At 39.3% G+C, this 18,869-nt stretch overlaps 1 protein-coding gene across 5 annotated transcripts in view; it reads left to right on the forward strand.

The window, feature by feature from the left end:
- The window catches only part of LOC117225885 (protein turtle homolog B), a 763,215-nt gene that overhangs the window by 603,618 nt on the left and 140,728 nt on the right, over positions 1–18,869 (forward strand). For all 5 annotated transcript variants that reach the window (XM_076523091.1, XM_076523090.1, XM_076523093.1 and 2 more), the window contains one exon: positions 15,080–15,288. In XM_076523091.1, coding sequence (XP_076379206.1) covers positions 15,080–15,288 — 209 coding nt within the window. The remainder of the gene's footprint in view (positions 1–15,079; positions 15,289–18,869) is intronic.

The raw sequence follows: 18,869 nt of genomic DNA on the forward strand, positions 1-18,869 counted from the left end.
TTTGTGTTATTCTTCCGGGAATCGCGTCGCGTGCCGCATCGCGACACGCTTGACTGTCTCCGTCGACCCTTAGTATCGACGTAGCAATAAATTACATAGGCGTAGGACTAGACAGAGAAATTCATAGCAACCCAAAATTCGGTATTTCCGGGAGAAATTACTATATTCGGACGCCTTTTATAAAGATACATATAAGGCAGACGTCCCGATTACTGTCACAGCGTTCTTATATCTGTCATTTTAATTATTGTACTTAATAGCGAAATATGTAATTGTATAGACTGTGTCTTTACGAGTACAATTATTGCGCTGATTTATTAGCTTCGTAACGTTAATAGAGAAATATGTAGAAACGAAAGACAATGTCTTAAGAAAACTGTTGAAATTTTAGCCTCGAACAAAAATTAATCTATAGTTTACTTAGTACTAAGATACTAAGATATCGGTTTACATTTTCGTCGGTTCCGTCAGCGGGCAACGACGGTGATGTAAACTGTATATAATAGATACCGCGATACATCATCACCGGTACCATTAGATACACATCGTGCCCTGACTATTTGGGGATCCCAGCGTCACGTATACAATGTGAAACGCGACAAATAAACGTCTCTGATTGGTGGATAAGACGAACCCAAGAAGGGTATAAAAGAAGCGTTTTTTCTTACCGGACTCTCAGTAGAGTTTGGTAGCTCGATCGTTTTCGCCCATATACCTTCTCTCAATAAAGGAATAAAATAAAGTCTTTTTAAGAAAAGAATTAGAATCATATTCATTTTAATCCCATAATCCCAACAAAAACATTGAAAAAAAACGTCAATTCTTTTCATATTTTTTTCTGTCATTTCAAGTAATAGCAAAATTGAAAAAATAACCATTTTAGTCGTCGTACAATAAACTAGTCGCTCTATCGTTAAAAAAGAATTGCTGCTTAACACGTTCCGTGCCGAGCTTTTTTTACTCGAATCTTCACACTTTGATATTTTACTAAAACTTGATGTATTACGTGCAATTATTAATTCTCGTACACATAACAACATAACAAAAACTTATCAACGCCCATTCTTGCGGTGGAAATTGATTCTTCGGTTCTAAATTTCTTGTAAACAATTTGTTCAGTTCACTAAGTAAACATGCAAGCGTGTACCATCGATGGTACACGTGGCACGGAACGTGTTAAATGTCGCCGGAATGTTAACGGGAGCCACGATAAGTAGGAATTCGTCTTCTCGACGCGGCAGTACACGCGGCGCGTGGATTGAATCACGGCGGCCATCAAACAATTTGGCAGACCAACGTCATCTGATCACCTACCTGTTTCATTCTTGCAATTCGGCGCGAAGGGGGCGGGCTGGTTTTTTGATCACTGCGGATCGGCAAATATTTGCTCGGCGAGTTTTATCGCGGTCGCGTTCGGCTCCATCCGGATTGATATTAACCGCTTTGAACAGCCGCGGAGAGCTGTGGTTCGATCGGTTTCGTTGTAATAATACGGCCAGGTAAATACGAGATTTCGGTCATAGGGAATCGAGCCCGGTGAGTGGCCGACTAAAAAAATACGGCGTTCATTTGAGAACGATTGAAACAGACGCGGATCGGATCGAAGGACGACGAAAATGCTGGCTGGGGGGGGGAGGGGGGTTGGTTTTGGTTCCTAGGGGGCGACGGAGTGGGGACCACCGGCAACGCAGTTGTCAAATGAATGGATTTATTAGTAACAGTAAACCAACTCGCGGATACACGTGACGTTGTACAATCTACGGGACAATATGATTCAGTGTCGCTGTGGACAATGTGTAATACAGAGTACGTGGCGGCAGTCAGTTTGTTCCGCGCGAAACGGCAAAGTGAGAGTAATGCGGGTTCTTTTTTTCCATGGAGATATATGTATATAGAATGCAGCCGGATATATGTGTATAGAATATATAAATTAGAGCGGGAATCATGCGGCGACGAAAGATTTACGCGGTAGAGCAGCCACGGATCGTGTAAATTCCACCAATGAATTTCCGCAGATTCAGAGTTCTCGAAGTACGGTTTCATTTTATTTGTTTATTTGTTTGTTTGTTTGTTTATTTGTTTGTTTATTTATTTATGAACGAGGGAAGTTATTGAGTACATAATGGAAGGTATTACTGCGGTGGTTACAATAGATTTCTTATTCAATTTCGACATTTATCGATAGAGACACAAAAAGAATCGATTACGGTACAGTAGTTATGCGCTAGGATAGTAATTTTTATTATAGATTCTTGTTGGGATTATGGAATGAAAATGAATATGATTCTAATACTTTGCTTAAAAGGACTTTATTTTATTTCTTTATTGAGAGAAGGTATATGAGCGAAACCGATCGAGCGATCAAACTCTACTAAGTGTCCGGTAAGAAGAAACGCTTCTTTTATACTCTTTTTGGGTTCATCGTGTCCACCAATCAGAGACGTTTTATTTGTCGCGTCTTATATTGTATACGTGACGGTTAGGGCACGAAGTACATCAAAAGGTACCGGCGATGATGTATCGCGGCATCTAATATATACAGATTACGTCCCGTCGCTGCCCGCTGACGGAGCCGGCGAAATGTAAAACGATATCTTAACTGAAGATATCTTACTAAGTAAACTATAGATTAATTTTTGTTCGAGGCTAAAATTTCAACAATTCTCAATAAAAAAAACCTCTCGAAACCATTTAATAATATTGACATGAATCTAGATGGCAATATGTGGTGACCCACCCTGTATAGTAAACGGTCAAACACACGTGTGACTAAACTTTATTACTGTATATTCCGGAGTTTATGCATTTATTGAAAAATTGTGTACGTAAAATTGTAAAAAAGATTTAAGAATATCGATACATTATTTTCAAATTATTGCAATCATTAGCAGAAGAAAGTATTATATAATTTGTATAAAAATTCGCAGTCTACTTATTACTATTTATGGGATATAAGTTCACACAAAGAAGAAGCTGAGGACAACTTATTACGCCATTTGAATCTTCAAAAAAAAAGCAATGCTAGTGTCATCAAAGTTTCCTAAATGTGGCACCATAGATCTGCTTCGAGGCTCTAAGCTCTAATCCCTAGAGCTTCAAATCCTTCGAAAATTGTAGCTGCCTAAACATTAAAACTTTGGGACGAAAGTAACAATTTTTGTATCTCGAAATCTTCAAGGACTCCGAAACTGTAGATCGTTCGAATTTAGTGTCTCTAAGAAATTTTAAAAGTCCACGATCTACAACTCCAGAAAAACGTCCAAGCATTATGATCATTGCACAATTCTCAAACTTTGAACTTAACCCTCTATGGGCCCATGTAACTTTCAATTCGCAAGCTTATATATCCATATTTTACCTAATAGTTTTAGTTTTTTTCACAAGATGGTGTATACGTTTTAATTATATAATGCCTCTGAAATAACCAATAACAATATTGATGACGGTTGGCAGCACCATCAACCAGAAATGTCAAAATAAATACCTTGCAAGTTGTCTGCAGATAGAAACCAAAGGGACCATATTGTGCAATTGAGATTATTTGTGCTTTTGTCGGTGTTTACTAAATAAAAGAAAGCGTATATAATAGCTCTGGGTTCGTATATCAATAACAATTTATTTATTCGCATTTCAATAATCATTTTGTTACTATTTGGATATGATACAGTTTTGTAACTTTCAGGTTACATTGGGATATCGTGGTAGATTCGAGTGTATTTAGGATAATAGTTGTGCTTTCTTCTATTTTCAAATTTATGTATCGAATACCCGAAATATGGATGCAACATCATGTAAAAATAAAAGAGGAATTAGAATTAGAGGAATTAGCGGTAACAAATCCGAAGATTCTTTATTAGATTCTGAGTCCGATGAAGATCATCCGGTAGCATTTACCATACGACGCATAAATGTTATTGACAGCGACGATGAATTTAGTACCGAATTATCGTCGGACGAGGAAAATTCAGGACCACAAAAAACTATTTGGCAACCAGTTTCAAATGCAACGTACATCGATGTTTAACGCCAAATTCAAACTGTTTTATGGAACTTCACGCTTAAGCATTTATGCACCGAAGTGGAAACATTGTAAGCCGTTGTTACTTCAAAGTTACAAATTGAATTAATTATAATAAAGTTGTTGAAACCGTTAAATATTTTTTTAATTAGCATATATAGGTTTATAATAATAGATTTTCCGTTGCGTAAATTTTTTTATATTTAAGAACAAAATTCGGTCCATAGAGGGTTAACGTACGCGGAACACCTTTTCCAAGTTCTCATGTTCATATCAAGATCAAATTTTGCAAAACTACGCCTCACTATCTTTATATCTGAGGTAGAGTCCTGCCGCTCAAACATTATTGTAGATCCGACGATAAAAAGAATTACCGGAACTCGTACAATATACATACCTTTAAACAACGCTATTATCTGAACAAGGGGTCGACTAATTTCCCGAGAAAAAATTCGAGAAGGTCGCTGTCCCGCGTTTGTCGCAACTGCGTCGAATTACAGTACAATCGCAGAGAAATAAAATGTTTTACGGCGTCCAATATAGGAAATGGTTGAACTTTCACTGTCGGAAGGCGCGAGGGTTAAACGTCCATAAAACTTGGTCCCCTCCACTCTCCGGCGCACGGGTTCGATGGTGAAATTATGGTGGCGATATTACCGGGGCGTTCACGTAAGTAATACGTCCATCACGACGCGGCGAGACTTTACAATCCGCTGTTTTATTAAAACCGGAGAGCTCGCGGTTTCCAGGGCCGAGTTTATTTTCTCGTATCCCGCGGTCCGTGTTTTCATACTACCCTCCCCCACGGGCCACCCTTTGCCATCGGTTGTGTACGAAAGGAATAAAGAGACGTCTTATATCTTCGGTCCGCGTTTTTATTCCCCTTTAGACGCGGCCACCACGGGAATGAAAGCCGCGCGGATGCGCAAAGGGATGCCAGTTACAACCCCCACTATCGTTCGGAGTTGTTTAGAACGAGACCCGAGCATTTTACTGATCCTTTCGTACACCTTTTTGCGGTTTTAGAGCCGCGTTTCGGCGGTTAGGGAGCTCGTGATGCACTTCTCGGGTGGTTAAATCGCGACCTAGCGCCATCGAGGTGAAGCATTGTGTATTCTTTCGTCGATCGGAGCAGATTTATTGACCGATTCAATCGTGTTTCGTATTTTTAATATTGCAGGCGCTCGGCAATGGCATTTCTTTATAAGGACATTTTATTGACAGTTTATTCAATTTGTTTTTTTTTAGAGAGAGCTGCAATCAGTTGGTCGAGTTCTTAAACGATTTTATCGTTTAATGTTCATTGTTGACAGCCATTTATGCGATTTGCTTTTCTCATCAAAATAAATGTCCGTACATTTCTTATAAATCAATATACTAACTGATTGCAATTTACTTTGAACGTTTACGTTCCAATCAATCGAGGGATATTTTTTCGAAAAGTTCTGAACTTGTCAATTCAATTTGCTTACTTTTATTGCAAAGAATATAAAAAAGAAACAAATTGGAAGTAATATTAACCAAGCCGAATAAGAATTCCAAATGAGTCAATATAATCTTTCTGCTTCTATAGCGAAGAATATAGAATAAAAGATAATGTTAGTATTATTAAACATGTATGGAGAAAATGGAAATAATGTTAACCAAACAGGACAACAATTTCAAATGAGTTGACGTAATCTATCTATTTTTAATACAGAGAATACAAAAGAATAAATAATGTTGGTATTATCAAAAATGCACAGATAAAATAGAAATGCAGAACAAAAGTTCCAAATTGTTATTAAACTGCGAATTTCGTGCATTTATGAGAAAAATCAAAACATTTAAACGGTCTGAAAATATAATTGTATTCCTCTTAACTCATTGAAATTGTTAAAGAAATGTCTAGATTTAATTAATGCGGATAATTTTTATTTAGCATAAAAATCCGCACTCTGGTTATTGCTATTAAAAATATCTAGACAAGGAGAAAGCGATATTAATTAAGCAGCACTCGAACTCCAAACGAGTAAATAAAATAATCTCTCTGCTCTCTTGTTGCAAAGAATATAAGAGAAAAGGAATACCGTTATTATTACTCGAAAAGCGCAGAGATGGTAAAAATGATAAGAACCAGACACAAGAATTATCTCTATCCTCGGAACAGAAATGTGCGATAGAAATATGTACGTCGCAGGTGCAAATATTATTAGCAAATTACTTGCAGATGCGCGTGTTACGATGCTACTTGAGAAAAATGATCGTGCACTACGGGCTCTAATTGTAGAGTTCCAATTGCACCATTTTCTTCCCTCGTATCTCCGCCGCAGCCAGTTCCTCTGTCCCGCAAGCTGATATATGAATTGCACCGAGCTTAAAGGTATCCCACGTTGAAATTATGGACACGGCAGTATTTCTCGCAGTGCATAAGTAACTTGGCTGCAGTATTACATTCGTGAATTTACGACTCTTGATTCCTCATCGCTGCGAAAAGTCCCGGAAACAAAAATTATTGCTCACAAATCTTCATAAATCCATTTTAACTTCGTCGCCTGTCTTCCGATTAAAAAGTCCGCATTTTTTAACAACAACAGCATTCTTCATTTTCGTTGCACATCCAGGATTTTCCAAATTTATAAATGTTAAGTCGAATAATCTTTTCTTTCAGATATACATACGTATGAATTTATAGATCACGGATTGTATGCATGTAACAGAAAAAGAAACAGAAAAACTCGTAGACAATATTATCTTGTCCTAAACGTAAACTAAAAATTTCTCATAAAAGAAGAACGTAACATTCCTTGAAATTAACACAGAAAAAAAGTCATACATTCGATCACTTTCAATCATTTCCATTTTCCGAACAGACAGTAAGCTTTCGTTGAAACCGTAGAATCCACGAATCAGTCGTAAAGTTAGAATTCCGATGGGCCGAAGCAACAAAAAAAAAATGGCGGACGTAGAACAGTGGAGAGTCGATTTCCGGCGTAGTCGTTTGCCGCGAGCGCGCGTGCGCACGCGATGTCGGCTTTCAAAGGGGCGGCCGGTCCGTTTGCCGACCGAGACGTAATTAACCGTGAACTTTAACGCGTAACAGCGGAATAATTGGTTTACAGAGGGAAAATCAGGCCGTCGATCGAACCAGTGTGCAAAACGATGTGACCGCGGTCCAGCCCTCTGGAAAAATCGAGTCCGGGCTCTCGGCCACAGCTCATTTTACCGGATTGATAATCCTTGCGGGTTTCCAGGCAAACGGCGTAACTTCATTATGAACGGCGATTCGATGGGATTAACGGGCGCGAATGTTTATTCGGAGTTGGGTTTCATCGGTGAAACTCGGCTATGCTTGTTGATTAAACCATTTCGCGGCGCGACTGATCCCCTCGAAACAGCCTTTCGGAAGATCTTCCTGGGAATTGTCGAGGCTCTCGATCCTCTTGCGACTGCGTTTTTAACACGTTCAATGCCACGCCGGTTTTACAGAAATTGTCTTTTATGTGATACATATAATGTTGAAGTATTATCTGCAATAGATAAGTTACAGTGTATAACCATGTTTGACATGTTAACACTTTATCGACCGCTAGCCTATTTATCGGCTTTTCGATTGCCAATGTTTATCGATCGCTAGCCTATCAATCGGCTTTTCGATTGCCAATGCTTATCGACCGATAGCCTATTAATCGACTTTTAGCTATCGACGGTTTTCGCTTCTTTACTGCTTTGTTAGTAGCTGACCTCCTGTATGCTGACCTCCCCATATCCTTATGAATTATAATTATAATAATTATTATTATTTATTATTATTTTTAAAGGAATAAGCACAACACAATGAATAGCGAAAATTTAGCCGGTACTGGGAGCAAATGCGCGCGCGACTAAGCCAGTCCTTACTGAGTGGCAGCCTCAACCACGACCGGACGATAAAGTGTTAATTGCGACGGGGGTCACTGTTTGAATTGACGATGGCAATAATAATACAAAATTTTAGGTATTGACATTTGTTTTAAATTATATATACAGGGTTCCCCGGAAAGAATGATCCGATTTCAAAAATTTATATTTTAAAAAATTACACACAGAAAATTAGAATTCAAACACGAATATAACGGGAAAATGTGCGAGTTTTTGTTTACAAGTGTTCAATATGACTTCCTTTCGTTACAAGTACGATATCATTGCGATATGAAAGTTCTTGCTAAACACGGTGCAATATATCTCTGGTAATTGTTTGTACAGCATCACAAATGCGTTTTTCAGTTCATTTACGCTTGTAGGTAAAGGTGGTACAAAGACAAGATCTAGTGCCACCTATTGAGAAAAAAATAATAAAAAGTAAAACTCGCACATTTTCCCGTTATATTCGTGTTTGAATTATAATTTTCTGTGTGTAAGTTTTTAAAATATAAATTTTTGAAATCGGATGATTCTTTCCGGGGAACCCTGTATTTTTTGAGCAGTTGCAATTTGAGGGACTGTTATGTGCAATTTGCGTGGAACAAAGACAAGATCCTTCACAAATCCCCAAAGGAAGAAGTCGCATGGGGTTTGGTGGGGTGATCTCGGAGGCCAACTGTGTAGAACCATATTATCGGATGAACTGCGACCAATCCAACGGTTTGGTAGTTCCGTGTTAAGAAAATTCCGAACCTCCAAGTGCCAATGGGGTAAAAAGTAAAACTCGCACATTTTCCCGTTATATTCGTGTGTGAATTATAATTTTCTGTGTGTAATTTTTTACAATGTAAATTTTTGAAATCGGATGATTCTTTCCGGGGAACCCTGTATTTCTATCAGTTTGGGCGCGCTGGTCACCGTGGCGTCACCGCCAAGTTAAGTGTCGGTCACCGGTGACCCCCGTGGCATTCAACGTGTCAAAACGATCACACGTTTTTCGCTCTGTTTTGGCAAAATTAACTCGAAGATTCATTGCGCGTCGGGGGATTCTAGTTCGGAAACGTTCAACGATTTTAGCCGAATGTTTCGACGAATTATTGTCGCATTATTGTTCGCTACTACGAATATAAAAGGGACAATAGTTTTTATAATATGCATGTTACAGTATGTAATAAAAGTGCAATAATTGAACTAAAATTTGTTTAGTAATATTCGTAACATATTAAGTCACGAAAATCGGCAAGCTATTATTAAAATTGATCCATATATTGAATATCGCCACAAAAAATCAGAGTCCACTAAATTCCACCTTCAAAAAATTAATCCGCAGTCTTTCATATTTATACAAACATCCACGATACAAAAACAACGAAAACGAACACCCCCTCCCCCAAGAATTAATTAGCCAGTAACAGAAAGTATGCTTCTACCCAAAGTTATTATTTTTAATCAAGGATCGCAAAATATTTCCATTTCGAGCATGCTTTTGTCGTAGCATCCCTGCATCTGGCATGGTTTACAAAAACTGAATGGCCAAATGGCGGCGGTCGCAATGAGGCGATAATAAAAGAAAATGCCGGAATATTCCATAAACGAGAGCGTAACACACGAAGACACGCGTTAGCGGTCGCTGGTCGCTCGTAAACACTTGACAAAAATCCCACGATAACCAGCCCGATAACAAATGCCGGGCCATAATAACGCTGACAGAATGTGGTCCGCGTTGATTGCGGGACAGAGCTGGGAATGCTCGCGGGAAATGTTGCGCCTCGCGAGGACAAGCGTATGCGGGAGATAAGAAAAACGGTCGCGGTTAATTGTTAGGGGTGGCGCCCCGGCGTTTCTCTCTGCCGCTCTGTTGTGCCGTCAATAACAGGCGACGCGAGAAATTATGCACGATATTGCGTTCATTAGAATTGCCTGTGACCTACACTTATCGTCGAAACCGACAATCTCGTGTTTTTCCTAATTAACTTCGAAGGTATAAATTGTCTCGCAATATTTAGAACTGAGTGAACTAGCGAATATAGTGAACTAGAACTGGCAACTAGAATGATACGTTATTAACACGTTAAGCGCCACGCCGGTCCCTAGGGACCGGCGCTAGACTTTCCATTCAGGCCACGCCGGTCCCTGCGGACCGGCGACAGATTTTTCGTTCTTCTATCGCGGCGCGTGTGTCGGTACTTGCGTATTTGTGAGACTGAACATTTAAATTATGCGATATCGGTTTTTGTTTGGTCAATGTTTCAAGGAATAGAATAGAATACTTATTTATACGCCTCGAAGCATTCATTGATTGCTTTTTTATCTTCTACCAAGGAGAAGGGACTATATAAGGATATAAACAAAGTATATACATAGTATTTATTACGATCAGAAAATGACAGGCTCTCGAGTACAGTTTATCTGCAAGTGGAAAGATAAACATACGAAGACAAGCTCCGGTCCTCAACCCGGGTTACGTTACCCGTTATCTGTTTATACTCTGGCTCGCCTATCGGCGCGCTGCCCGGTAGGGCCCGCCTGACGGCTAACTGTGGCTTCAACGGAAAGGCGCAAAAATTCGGCGTGGCGCTTAACGTGTTAATTATTTTACTGTTTACTGAGATTTTTAACTTTTTCTTTAGTTTATTTATTTAATGTCTCACAACGCGTGTACAATATAATTCTGAGTTACTGTTCAGTGAGAGATTTTTCTTTCTTCTTTTAATTTTTTATTTAATGTCGCATAATGCGACGCAGAGGCTCAACGTTCGTAGTTCAGAATTATAGTGTTCACCCGGTAGACGCGCCGCGCAGCTGTACGCGACTCCCGACGCACCTATCCCCACTCCTTCGTAGTCAGATCTGACTTATTTTCCTGCGAGCGTTGATTTAGATACACGCATAGCTCGTGCAAACTCTTAAAGTACAAAGAAACATTTGTCCGGAAGTGTCTCTCGTATTGTTTACAATATTTCTACTACAAGCACCGTGTTTCACTCGTGCTTTGATTGACGTAAAAATTGAATATGAAAATGGGGATCAGCGTAACGATCCACGCCCCACAGAGATCAATCACAAGAGCCAACATTAGCGATCAGATAAAAAGTCTGTCGATGTTTTCGTAAAATGACGGGAGTGAACGTTAAAAGTTCGAGCCTTCATACAGCTGAAGATAAATGCCCGTCGCATAAATTACGCCCGTCGAACATTGAATTCGCATAAACATTGGCGGACCCGTGTGATCGATAACCGCTCGTAAAAGGGAGCCATCGTCCCGTGGCAGATTCGATCGCCGTATTTATAGCGTCTCGGGGAGGAACCGGGGAAGGAAGAGCCGGAGGCAGAGGATAGAGCAAGAAAATGTAAATAACTCGTTGGAGAAAATTTCTTCAGAGGTAGATGGCGCTTTGATCTCTTTAAGAAAGCTCTCGCGCCATCGATACGCCATAAATTTAGTTAGATCCTGTTGCCGGCGTAACCGACGGCTCCTGTAATAAAACTACCGTCGCGTAAAAGCCAGATATTAGACGGCAAAGTGGCTCGGGAATCTATCTTCGTCCTTCTGCCGTCTCTCTCCTCTTCTCTCTCTTCCCCCCCCCTCTCTCTCTCTCTCTCTATCTCTCTATCTCTATCTCTCCCTTTCTTCGTCGTCTTGGCTTTCTTCCTGATTCTCTTTCCTGGACCTTTGACTCTCTTTCCGTGGTTCTCTCTGGGTCTCTCTGATTGTCATTCTTAGATTCTCTACCTTTCTCTCTCTCTCTCTCTCTCTCTCTCTCTCTCTCTCTCTCTCTCTCTCTCTCTCTCCCTCTGAGTTGCTCTGGTTCTCTTCCTGGACCTATTTCTGGCTTTCTTAATTTTTAGCTCCTTTTTTGGCTTTCTTACATTTTGGCAGTATTTCTAGCCTTCTGCCCTTTGGCTCTCTCTCACACACACACACGCGCGCGCGCACATTGTTCGTCTCTCTGGCTCTCTCTTAGAATCTCCGATGCTCTCTTTCGGATTCCCTTTCTGACTTTCTAACATTTTCGCTCTCTTTCTGGCTTTCTTCATTTTTAGCACTCTTTCTGGCTTTCTTAATCTTTACCTCTCTTTCTGGCGTTTCTTTAGCGCTCTTTATGTTTTTCTTCACGTTTGACTCTCTTTTTTTCTTCATTTTTAGCTCTTTTTCGCGTGATCGCTCGTCGCTTTTACAGGAACTCCGTAAAATCCGTTCAATTCATTCTTTATGCCAAAGTCGAATCTTTTCTTTTATTACATTTCACTGTTTCCCTTATTATTTCTTCGTATGATATTAAACACATATTCAAGACCGAGACAAGCGTGTTATATTTTAATAAAATATTTTTATTCTCTTTCTCTCTACCCTCTAGGTATGTATCTGGCTATCAGGCCGTGGTGGCTTTCCGGCTCTTTTTCTCTAGTTCTGGTCCTCTATCTCTCTGGCCCGCCGGCTTTCCGACTCTCTCTCTCTCTCTCTCTCTCTCTCTCTCTCTCTCTCTCTCTCTTTCTCTCATTTTCTCTCTCGTTCTCTCTCTTTCTCTCTCTCTCTCTCTCTCTCTCTCTCTTTCTGGATCTCGCCAACTTCCGCTTCATGTTCTGACTCTCCCCTGCTCGGTGTCTCCGCTTTTCCTCGATAACCAAACGTGTTTACCCGATTGATCGTTCCGCATGAGTTTAGTTGAGGCGATATGAAAGTTTCGCTCGCATCTACCCGATTCCGAAAAGACGTTCGCCAATCTCCGGGAATGTGCATGTCTTTCTGCACGATTCCCTCGGAATTCGAAGACCTCCGCATTCGAGATTGTTAAACTCCTTTGGAGAAACTGCCGGCGTGTGTTCCCGCGACGAAATGGAGCGATTAATTGAAGAGTAATTGAGATTCGAAGCAATACTAGTCTCATTAGCTCTCGGGAGAGTTTGCGAGATACAGCTCTGTTGATCATTCAGGAATAACGTCTGCTCCAATTATCGGACAGGATACTATTTCATTCGTTATCGCTTAAATCAAATACGCCATTATTAAGAATCCGCGTTATCAGCTGACAATAGCGATAGAATCAACGTCTGATTTTAACGAATTTAACATTGTTTTTTTAATTTATCTCAATTCGTTTGTCAATTCGTTTGTTCATACGTTTATCAAATCGGTTTCGATTCCGATTATAAACATTTCTGGGAGAAATTATTGCAGTCACATCAGTACACATTCAATCATTGCAATTTAAGGGTTGATCGGAGATTTCATCATTGTGAAATTCATAGTCAATCTTAATTCAGTCATCCAGTGATAACAAACTTGAGTACTGTTTCAGTATCGTTTTGTCAAACGATGAAAAACGATCTGTTGGGGACTCGATAAATTTCTTTCGCGGCAAATCTGGTAGTGAACAAATCAGATAAAACTGAACATCCTGAAACCGAGAAGGTGCTGCTTCATTAAGTATCAATAAAGATTCTTGCGAAGATCTGCCGTCGTCTTAATGGCAAATAAAAGTACAGTGTAGTTCCAGCTGTTTCCTGTTATCGATACCAGCGACATACGCGAACGGAAGACAGTTTTTTTATTGCAGCTCCATAACAGCACGCATTAATTACCGCATGTACAATCCAACGCGTTTAATGCAATATTAATTCGAACAAGGTACCAAGCCTCCTTATCCGGCCTTTTATTACTCATTTACTTTGACGTAGCGACCAGTTAATCGGTCTATTAATCTCGCAATGATTTATGATGTATCACGATTGCCAGCTTAGCTGGCGTCGATGACTAAGTGCGGCTGGTCACGAATAAATCAGGCTAACATGCACTTACCAGAGAAATTACGAGTGTACGCCGGATATTCATGAAAACATGAAGATTTATAGACTGATGGAAAGATTTAGGGAAACCCTAATTAAATGTTAAGTTCCGAGCAATATTAAAGGATCGTGTGCAGTAGGAGTTACGTCAAAAGTGTTATTACTTACTGATTAATTTTATTATTATCGCTTAAATTCTCTTTAAATACTATTTTCATGAAATTTTGCACTAATGTATATTGTAAAAAATGAAATGAAATAAATATAAATATAAGTAAATATGATGAAAAATCTGGAATATTATAAAATCTAAAATATAATAAAAAGAAGTCTAAAATATCTACAAATCACGTTTTTCTTTCAATGTCTCGGTACTGAATTGGAACAGCGATATGTATCTTTTAAAAAATAGATTCCTTATGGACGCGAAAAATTATTTACCGGGCAGCTTCTTTCGCGTGTCCGAAGATAATACACGACTTCCATTCTGAAGTCATCGTTACATAGAACGAATCCGTCAGATCCCGGTCGGGCTATTCTTAAATACGAAACCTTCGTGCTTCGCGTTACAGAGGAAAAACGGAGAGAAAGCCCTCCAACCAATTCGACTTGAAAAAATATACGGTGAAACGAATGTCTTCTCTTTCTTCTTTTCTCGCGGCACAATGCTCTGCGCTGTGCACTATTTTTCAAAACCTTCGCAAGATCACATTATTGGCAACGTTATTAACACGCGTTCCGTGCCGAGCTTTTTTTACTCGAATCTTCACACTTTGATATTTTACTAAAACTTGATGTATTACGTGCAATTATTAATTCTCGTACACATAACAACGTAACAAAAACTTATCAACGCCCATTCTTGCGGTGGAAATTGATTCTTCGGTTCTAAATTTCTTGTAAACAATTTGTTCAGTTCACTAAGTAAACATGCAAGCGTGTACCATCGATGGTACACGTGGCACGGAACGTGTTAATGTCGACGAAAGATGAAAAAGTAAGGAACACCGACGTGTGTTTTATTATTATTATTAAAGTAAATCCTAATCACACACACACACAAAATTATTGAGATCAAATTTTCAATATATTATTTTAGAAGCAATAGAATGTACTGTAAAAATCGTGTGGATAGTTTCCAAATATTTATGAACTGTAAAATTAGCAGATTAATCGATTTCGATGAACGCATTGTGTTTTACATTATCGCTATAGGCTAAAATAAAAATTTGGAAAACGTGAGTTTTGTTTTATCTTTTCTTTTTGTAATTCCAAGTAATAGCAACACTAAAGGAAAGCATTTCGACCAGGCTTGTTTTAAATAAGAAAAATTGCAAGAAAGTATTTTTATGTCCCTTTGTTTACCTACGCACGTCGTCGTAATGTTTGCAGTATCGACTCGAGAGGACAAACCACCGTGGAGCAGGGAAAACACTGGCAGACTGTCAACCTCGATCAACGTGCCTCCTTCAAGTACAGCGGCCATACGGCGAAACTCACCCTCGAACATGTCCGTGAGACCGACGCCGCTGTTTACAGATGCAGGGTCGATTTCAAGCAATCGCCGACCAGGAACAGCAAAGTCAATCTCACAGTGATCAGTAAGTATTCACCGATACTGATTTTTCATCCGATCCCGCGATCTTTCGTTTCATTCGGTAACCACCCCTGACGAAACGATACTAATTTTAACGATACTGATTTAATAATAGAAATTTTTATAGAAATTTGTGCAGATTTTTATTAGAGAGACGATCTTCCGCATTGAATATATGTATAATTTATGTAAGTTACCCAGCTCTACAAAACGCATTCTTTAAAAAAAAACGTTGGAAAAACTTGAGTCTTTTTATCTTTCTACCGCCATACCGAGTAATAGCAAAATTTAAAAAAAGAACTATTTCAGTCGTTATACGATAAACTAGTCCTCCTAACATTTAAACAAAATTTAAGTCCGGTTTTGAAAAAGTTATATCATTATACATATACACATTTGTTTCAAATACTTTCCTTACCCGCATTTCGAACTTTTCTGTCCCCGGCGAAGGACTTTCGGAACTTGTTGACACATCTTGATGAAACTTGGCGGACTTAGTTAAACACGTTGGAGCCCGCTCACAAATTTGTATACGTTATTACCATCAAGACTGGCAGTAATTATCGGCCGAGTAAGCGGACTGTTCCAGCCGGACGCAGACGGTTCCCTTCGGCCTCGTCCCAGGACTTCCTTTGATCCTTCCTTTTTTCCTTGCGACCTAGACTCGATGTGCACTCCATTCGTCTCTTGTGTCCGTCTGTTTCATTCTCCATTAATCTCTTCGTCCTCCCGTTTCCTATCCTTTGAACCTACTGCGTCCATTACCTTCCCTTGACGCGATAATGCAATATTTTTAAATTTGCCTTTACTTAGTAATTTACTGCTCCTTTCTCCGCTACCGGTCTATCTCCTTCCCTGCAGCATACCCGCCGGTTCCATTTCATCAAATCCCCTTCCTCGTTTCTTATCTTCCCGATGATAAATATGCTTATGTCTTATTTATCTTATTAATGACGCCGGCGGAGACGCACCTGGCCTCTCTCTCGATCGGATAACGCCATTTCAAAGGAAACTCTTCTTGCGCCTTCGCAAAATGGCGGCAAACGTTTCATACTTTCGCAAAAATGTTCAACGCGCGTACGGTGGTACGATTTTAATTAAATGGAACTTCTAGCGCCTTTGCTTCAGAGGAACGGCCCGAGGGTGCTAGAAAGCCTTTGATACCTCTCGGAAGAAAATATTCAGTGCGAGAAACATGAAAATAATAATAGTGATTCGTTGTCTTCGAAGCGAAATGGAGGCGGAACTTTAGCTAAAGAAAATTTCATCCAGGCTAATTGAATCTCCTTGCGCTTTTGCATCAGAAAAATGGTCCGGGGTGCTGGAGAGCCTCTGATTTCTTCCAAGGAAATTACCGAGTGCAAGAACTATATCAATGAAAAAAGTAATCTACTGTTTTCTTCCAATCAAATAACGGGGTGCAATCGCAGATAGATAAAATCGCGTTTAAATTAAATGAATTTCCCGACTACCGATTTCTAAAAGAAAAAATATCAGACGCAAAAAATATCCACTGGTTTTTCTCTCAATCAAATTTCTGACGATCAAATTTTACTTGAATAAAATTTAGTTCGAATTAAACGATGCCAGAACAGCAACGATTCCAAAAAATATATAATAATCAAAATGAATTCTCTCATTTTACGAAGTCCTTCGGAAGACTCCCATTGTTTTGGAAACAAACAAAAAAATATTAAACGTAAGGAATATATAATAATCGTAATAATTCAATGTTTCTCCTCTCAGCCGATGAGAAAATTCTATGTAAATAAATTTCAATTTTTATTAAACGAATCTTCCCACAAGCTCGCTTCTGAAACATATCACGCGATGCGGAAAAAGCCACAGTCCTAATGAATGTATAACAATAACGGTATTCCACTGTTTTCTTAATCAAAATGAATTCCGTTCCCGCGTTCCGCTAAAAGATGGCGTACGCGCCGGAAGCAAAACATCGTCCGAATGAACCGGCGATCTCCGAAGCAGCTAATAATAACAGAGCGATATTTATCCCATCTTTTGAGCGAAAAACGTGATATTCAACCGACGACCTCGTGCACAGACACCGCGCACACGTCGCACGTTCCTCTCGCAACTCGGCTTCTCCGCCATTCCTCCGTGTATTTATGCAAACACCGAACCTTCGCTCGGTCCCACACATCCAGCAAGAAAATAGAACGCGGAAGCAGCGATTCTTATTCTTACCCGCGTCCTCTTACACGCCATTGGCCAGGAACCGCTCCTTGCGCGCTTCCTTTCCGTTTCTCCTATTTTTCTCTTTCTCTTTCGGCGATTACGCGTTCTCGCTGCGGCCGCGCGACGGAAAAAATCCTCTGCAAATTACGCTTTTAAACCCGGACTACGTTTCTCCCTGGTTCCCCTATTTATTCGTTGCCATGTTATACGCGAAGTACGGTAGCAATGCCTATGAATTCCGAAAGGCCAGTCGCGGATTACTCGACGCGCGACGTCCGCGACATCCACGACGTCCACGAACATTCGCGACATCTGAAAACATCTCGAAGCAAATACGCCTCTAATTAGAAGAAATAACTTCGCCAACGGAGTGGTCGCGCCTTGATCCCGTTCGTTCGTGGTTTCAGTCGATGCCGAACAATTTATTTTCATTTTGTTTCTTATTTTTATTTTGCTTTTTATTTTCATTTTGCTTTTTCTTTTTATTTTGCTTTTTATTTTTATTTTGCTTATTTTTATCTTGCTTTTCATTTATTTTTATTTCTCTTCAACTGCGTCTGTACGTCTCGCGTACACTCCGGGACAACAACATGGCGCATCTTAAAAAGTTAACGTATTTTTTATTCGTTCAACGTTACAATGAAGGTTTTCTTTTTAACTTATTTACTTAATGTCGCGCCTGCTTGATATATTATCTGCTCGATCGATTATCCTTTGTAGGATTACATGTGGATGTAATACGTACAGTAGTTTTTACATTGAGTTATCTGTATTAAACACTGCGGCTTCAACATTATCGTCTTAATCTAGATTCCGTAAGTTACTATATATTATTTCGCTGAACAATTTGGTTTCCTCTATATGTGACATAACTTTTGCTGTATTTTCACTGCTCAATTACGTTGTAATCCTACTGCATTATAAGTCAATTACATTGAAATTCAATTACATTGCAATTCATAATTCAGATCGCCATTCAATTAAATTATAGAGCAATTCAATTATATTGTAATTCAATTATATTATATTTCAATTACATTGTATAAATAAGTAGTAATTGTATTAACTGAAAGCTTTCGGTTATGTAATTGCACAACTCTGTAGTAAACTAATCCCTCTAACATCGCAACGATTTCATAAGTCCCTCTGTCTTTTCTTCTCTCTCTCTCTCTCTCTTTCTTTTTCTCTGTTTTTCTTCTCTTTCTTTCTTTTTCTCTGTTTTTCTTCTCTCTCTTTCTTTTTCTCTGTTTTTCTTCTCTCTCTTTCTTTTTCTCTGTTTTTCTTCTCTCTCTTTCTTTTTCTCTGTTTTTCTTCTCTCTCTTTCTTTTTCTCTGTTTTTCTTCTCTCTCTTTCTTTTTCTCTGTTTTTCTTCTCTCTCTTTCTTTTTCT

The sequence above is a fragment of the Megalopta genalis genome, chromosome 6 (assembly GCF_051020955.1).
Source record: "Megalopta genalis isolate 19385.01 chromosome 6, iyMegGena1_principal, whole genome shotgun sequence".
NCBI lineage: Eukaryota > Metazoa > Arthropoda > Insecta > Hymenoptera > Halictidae > Megalopta > Megalopta genalis.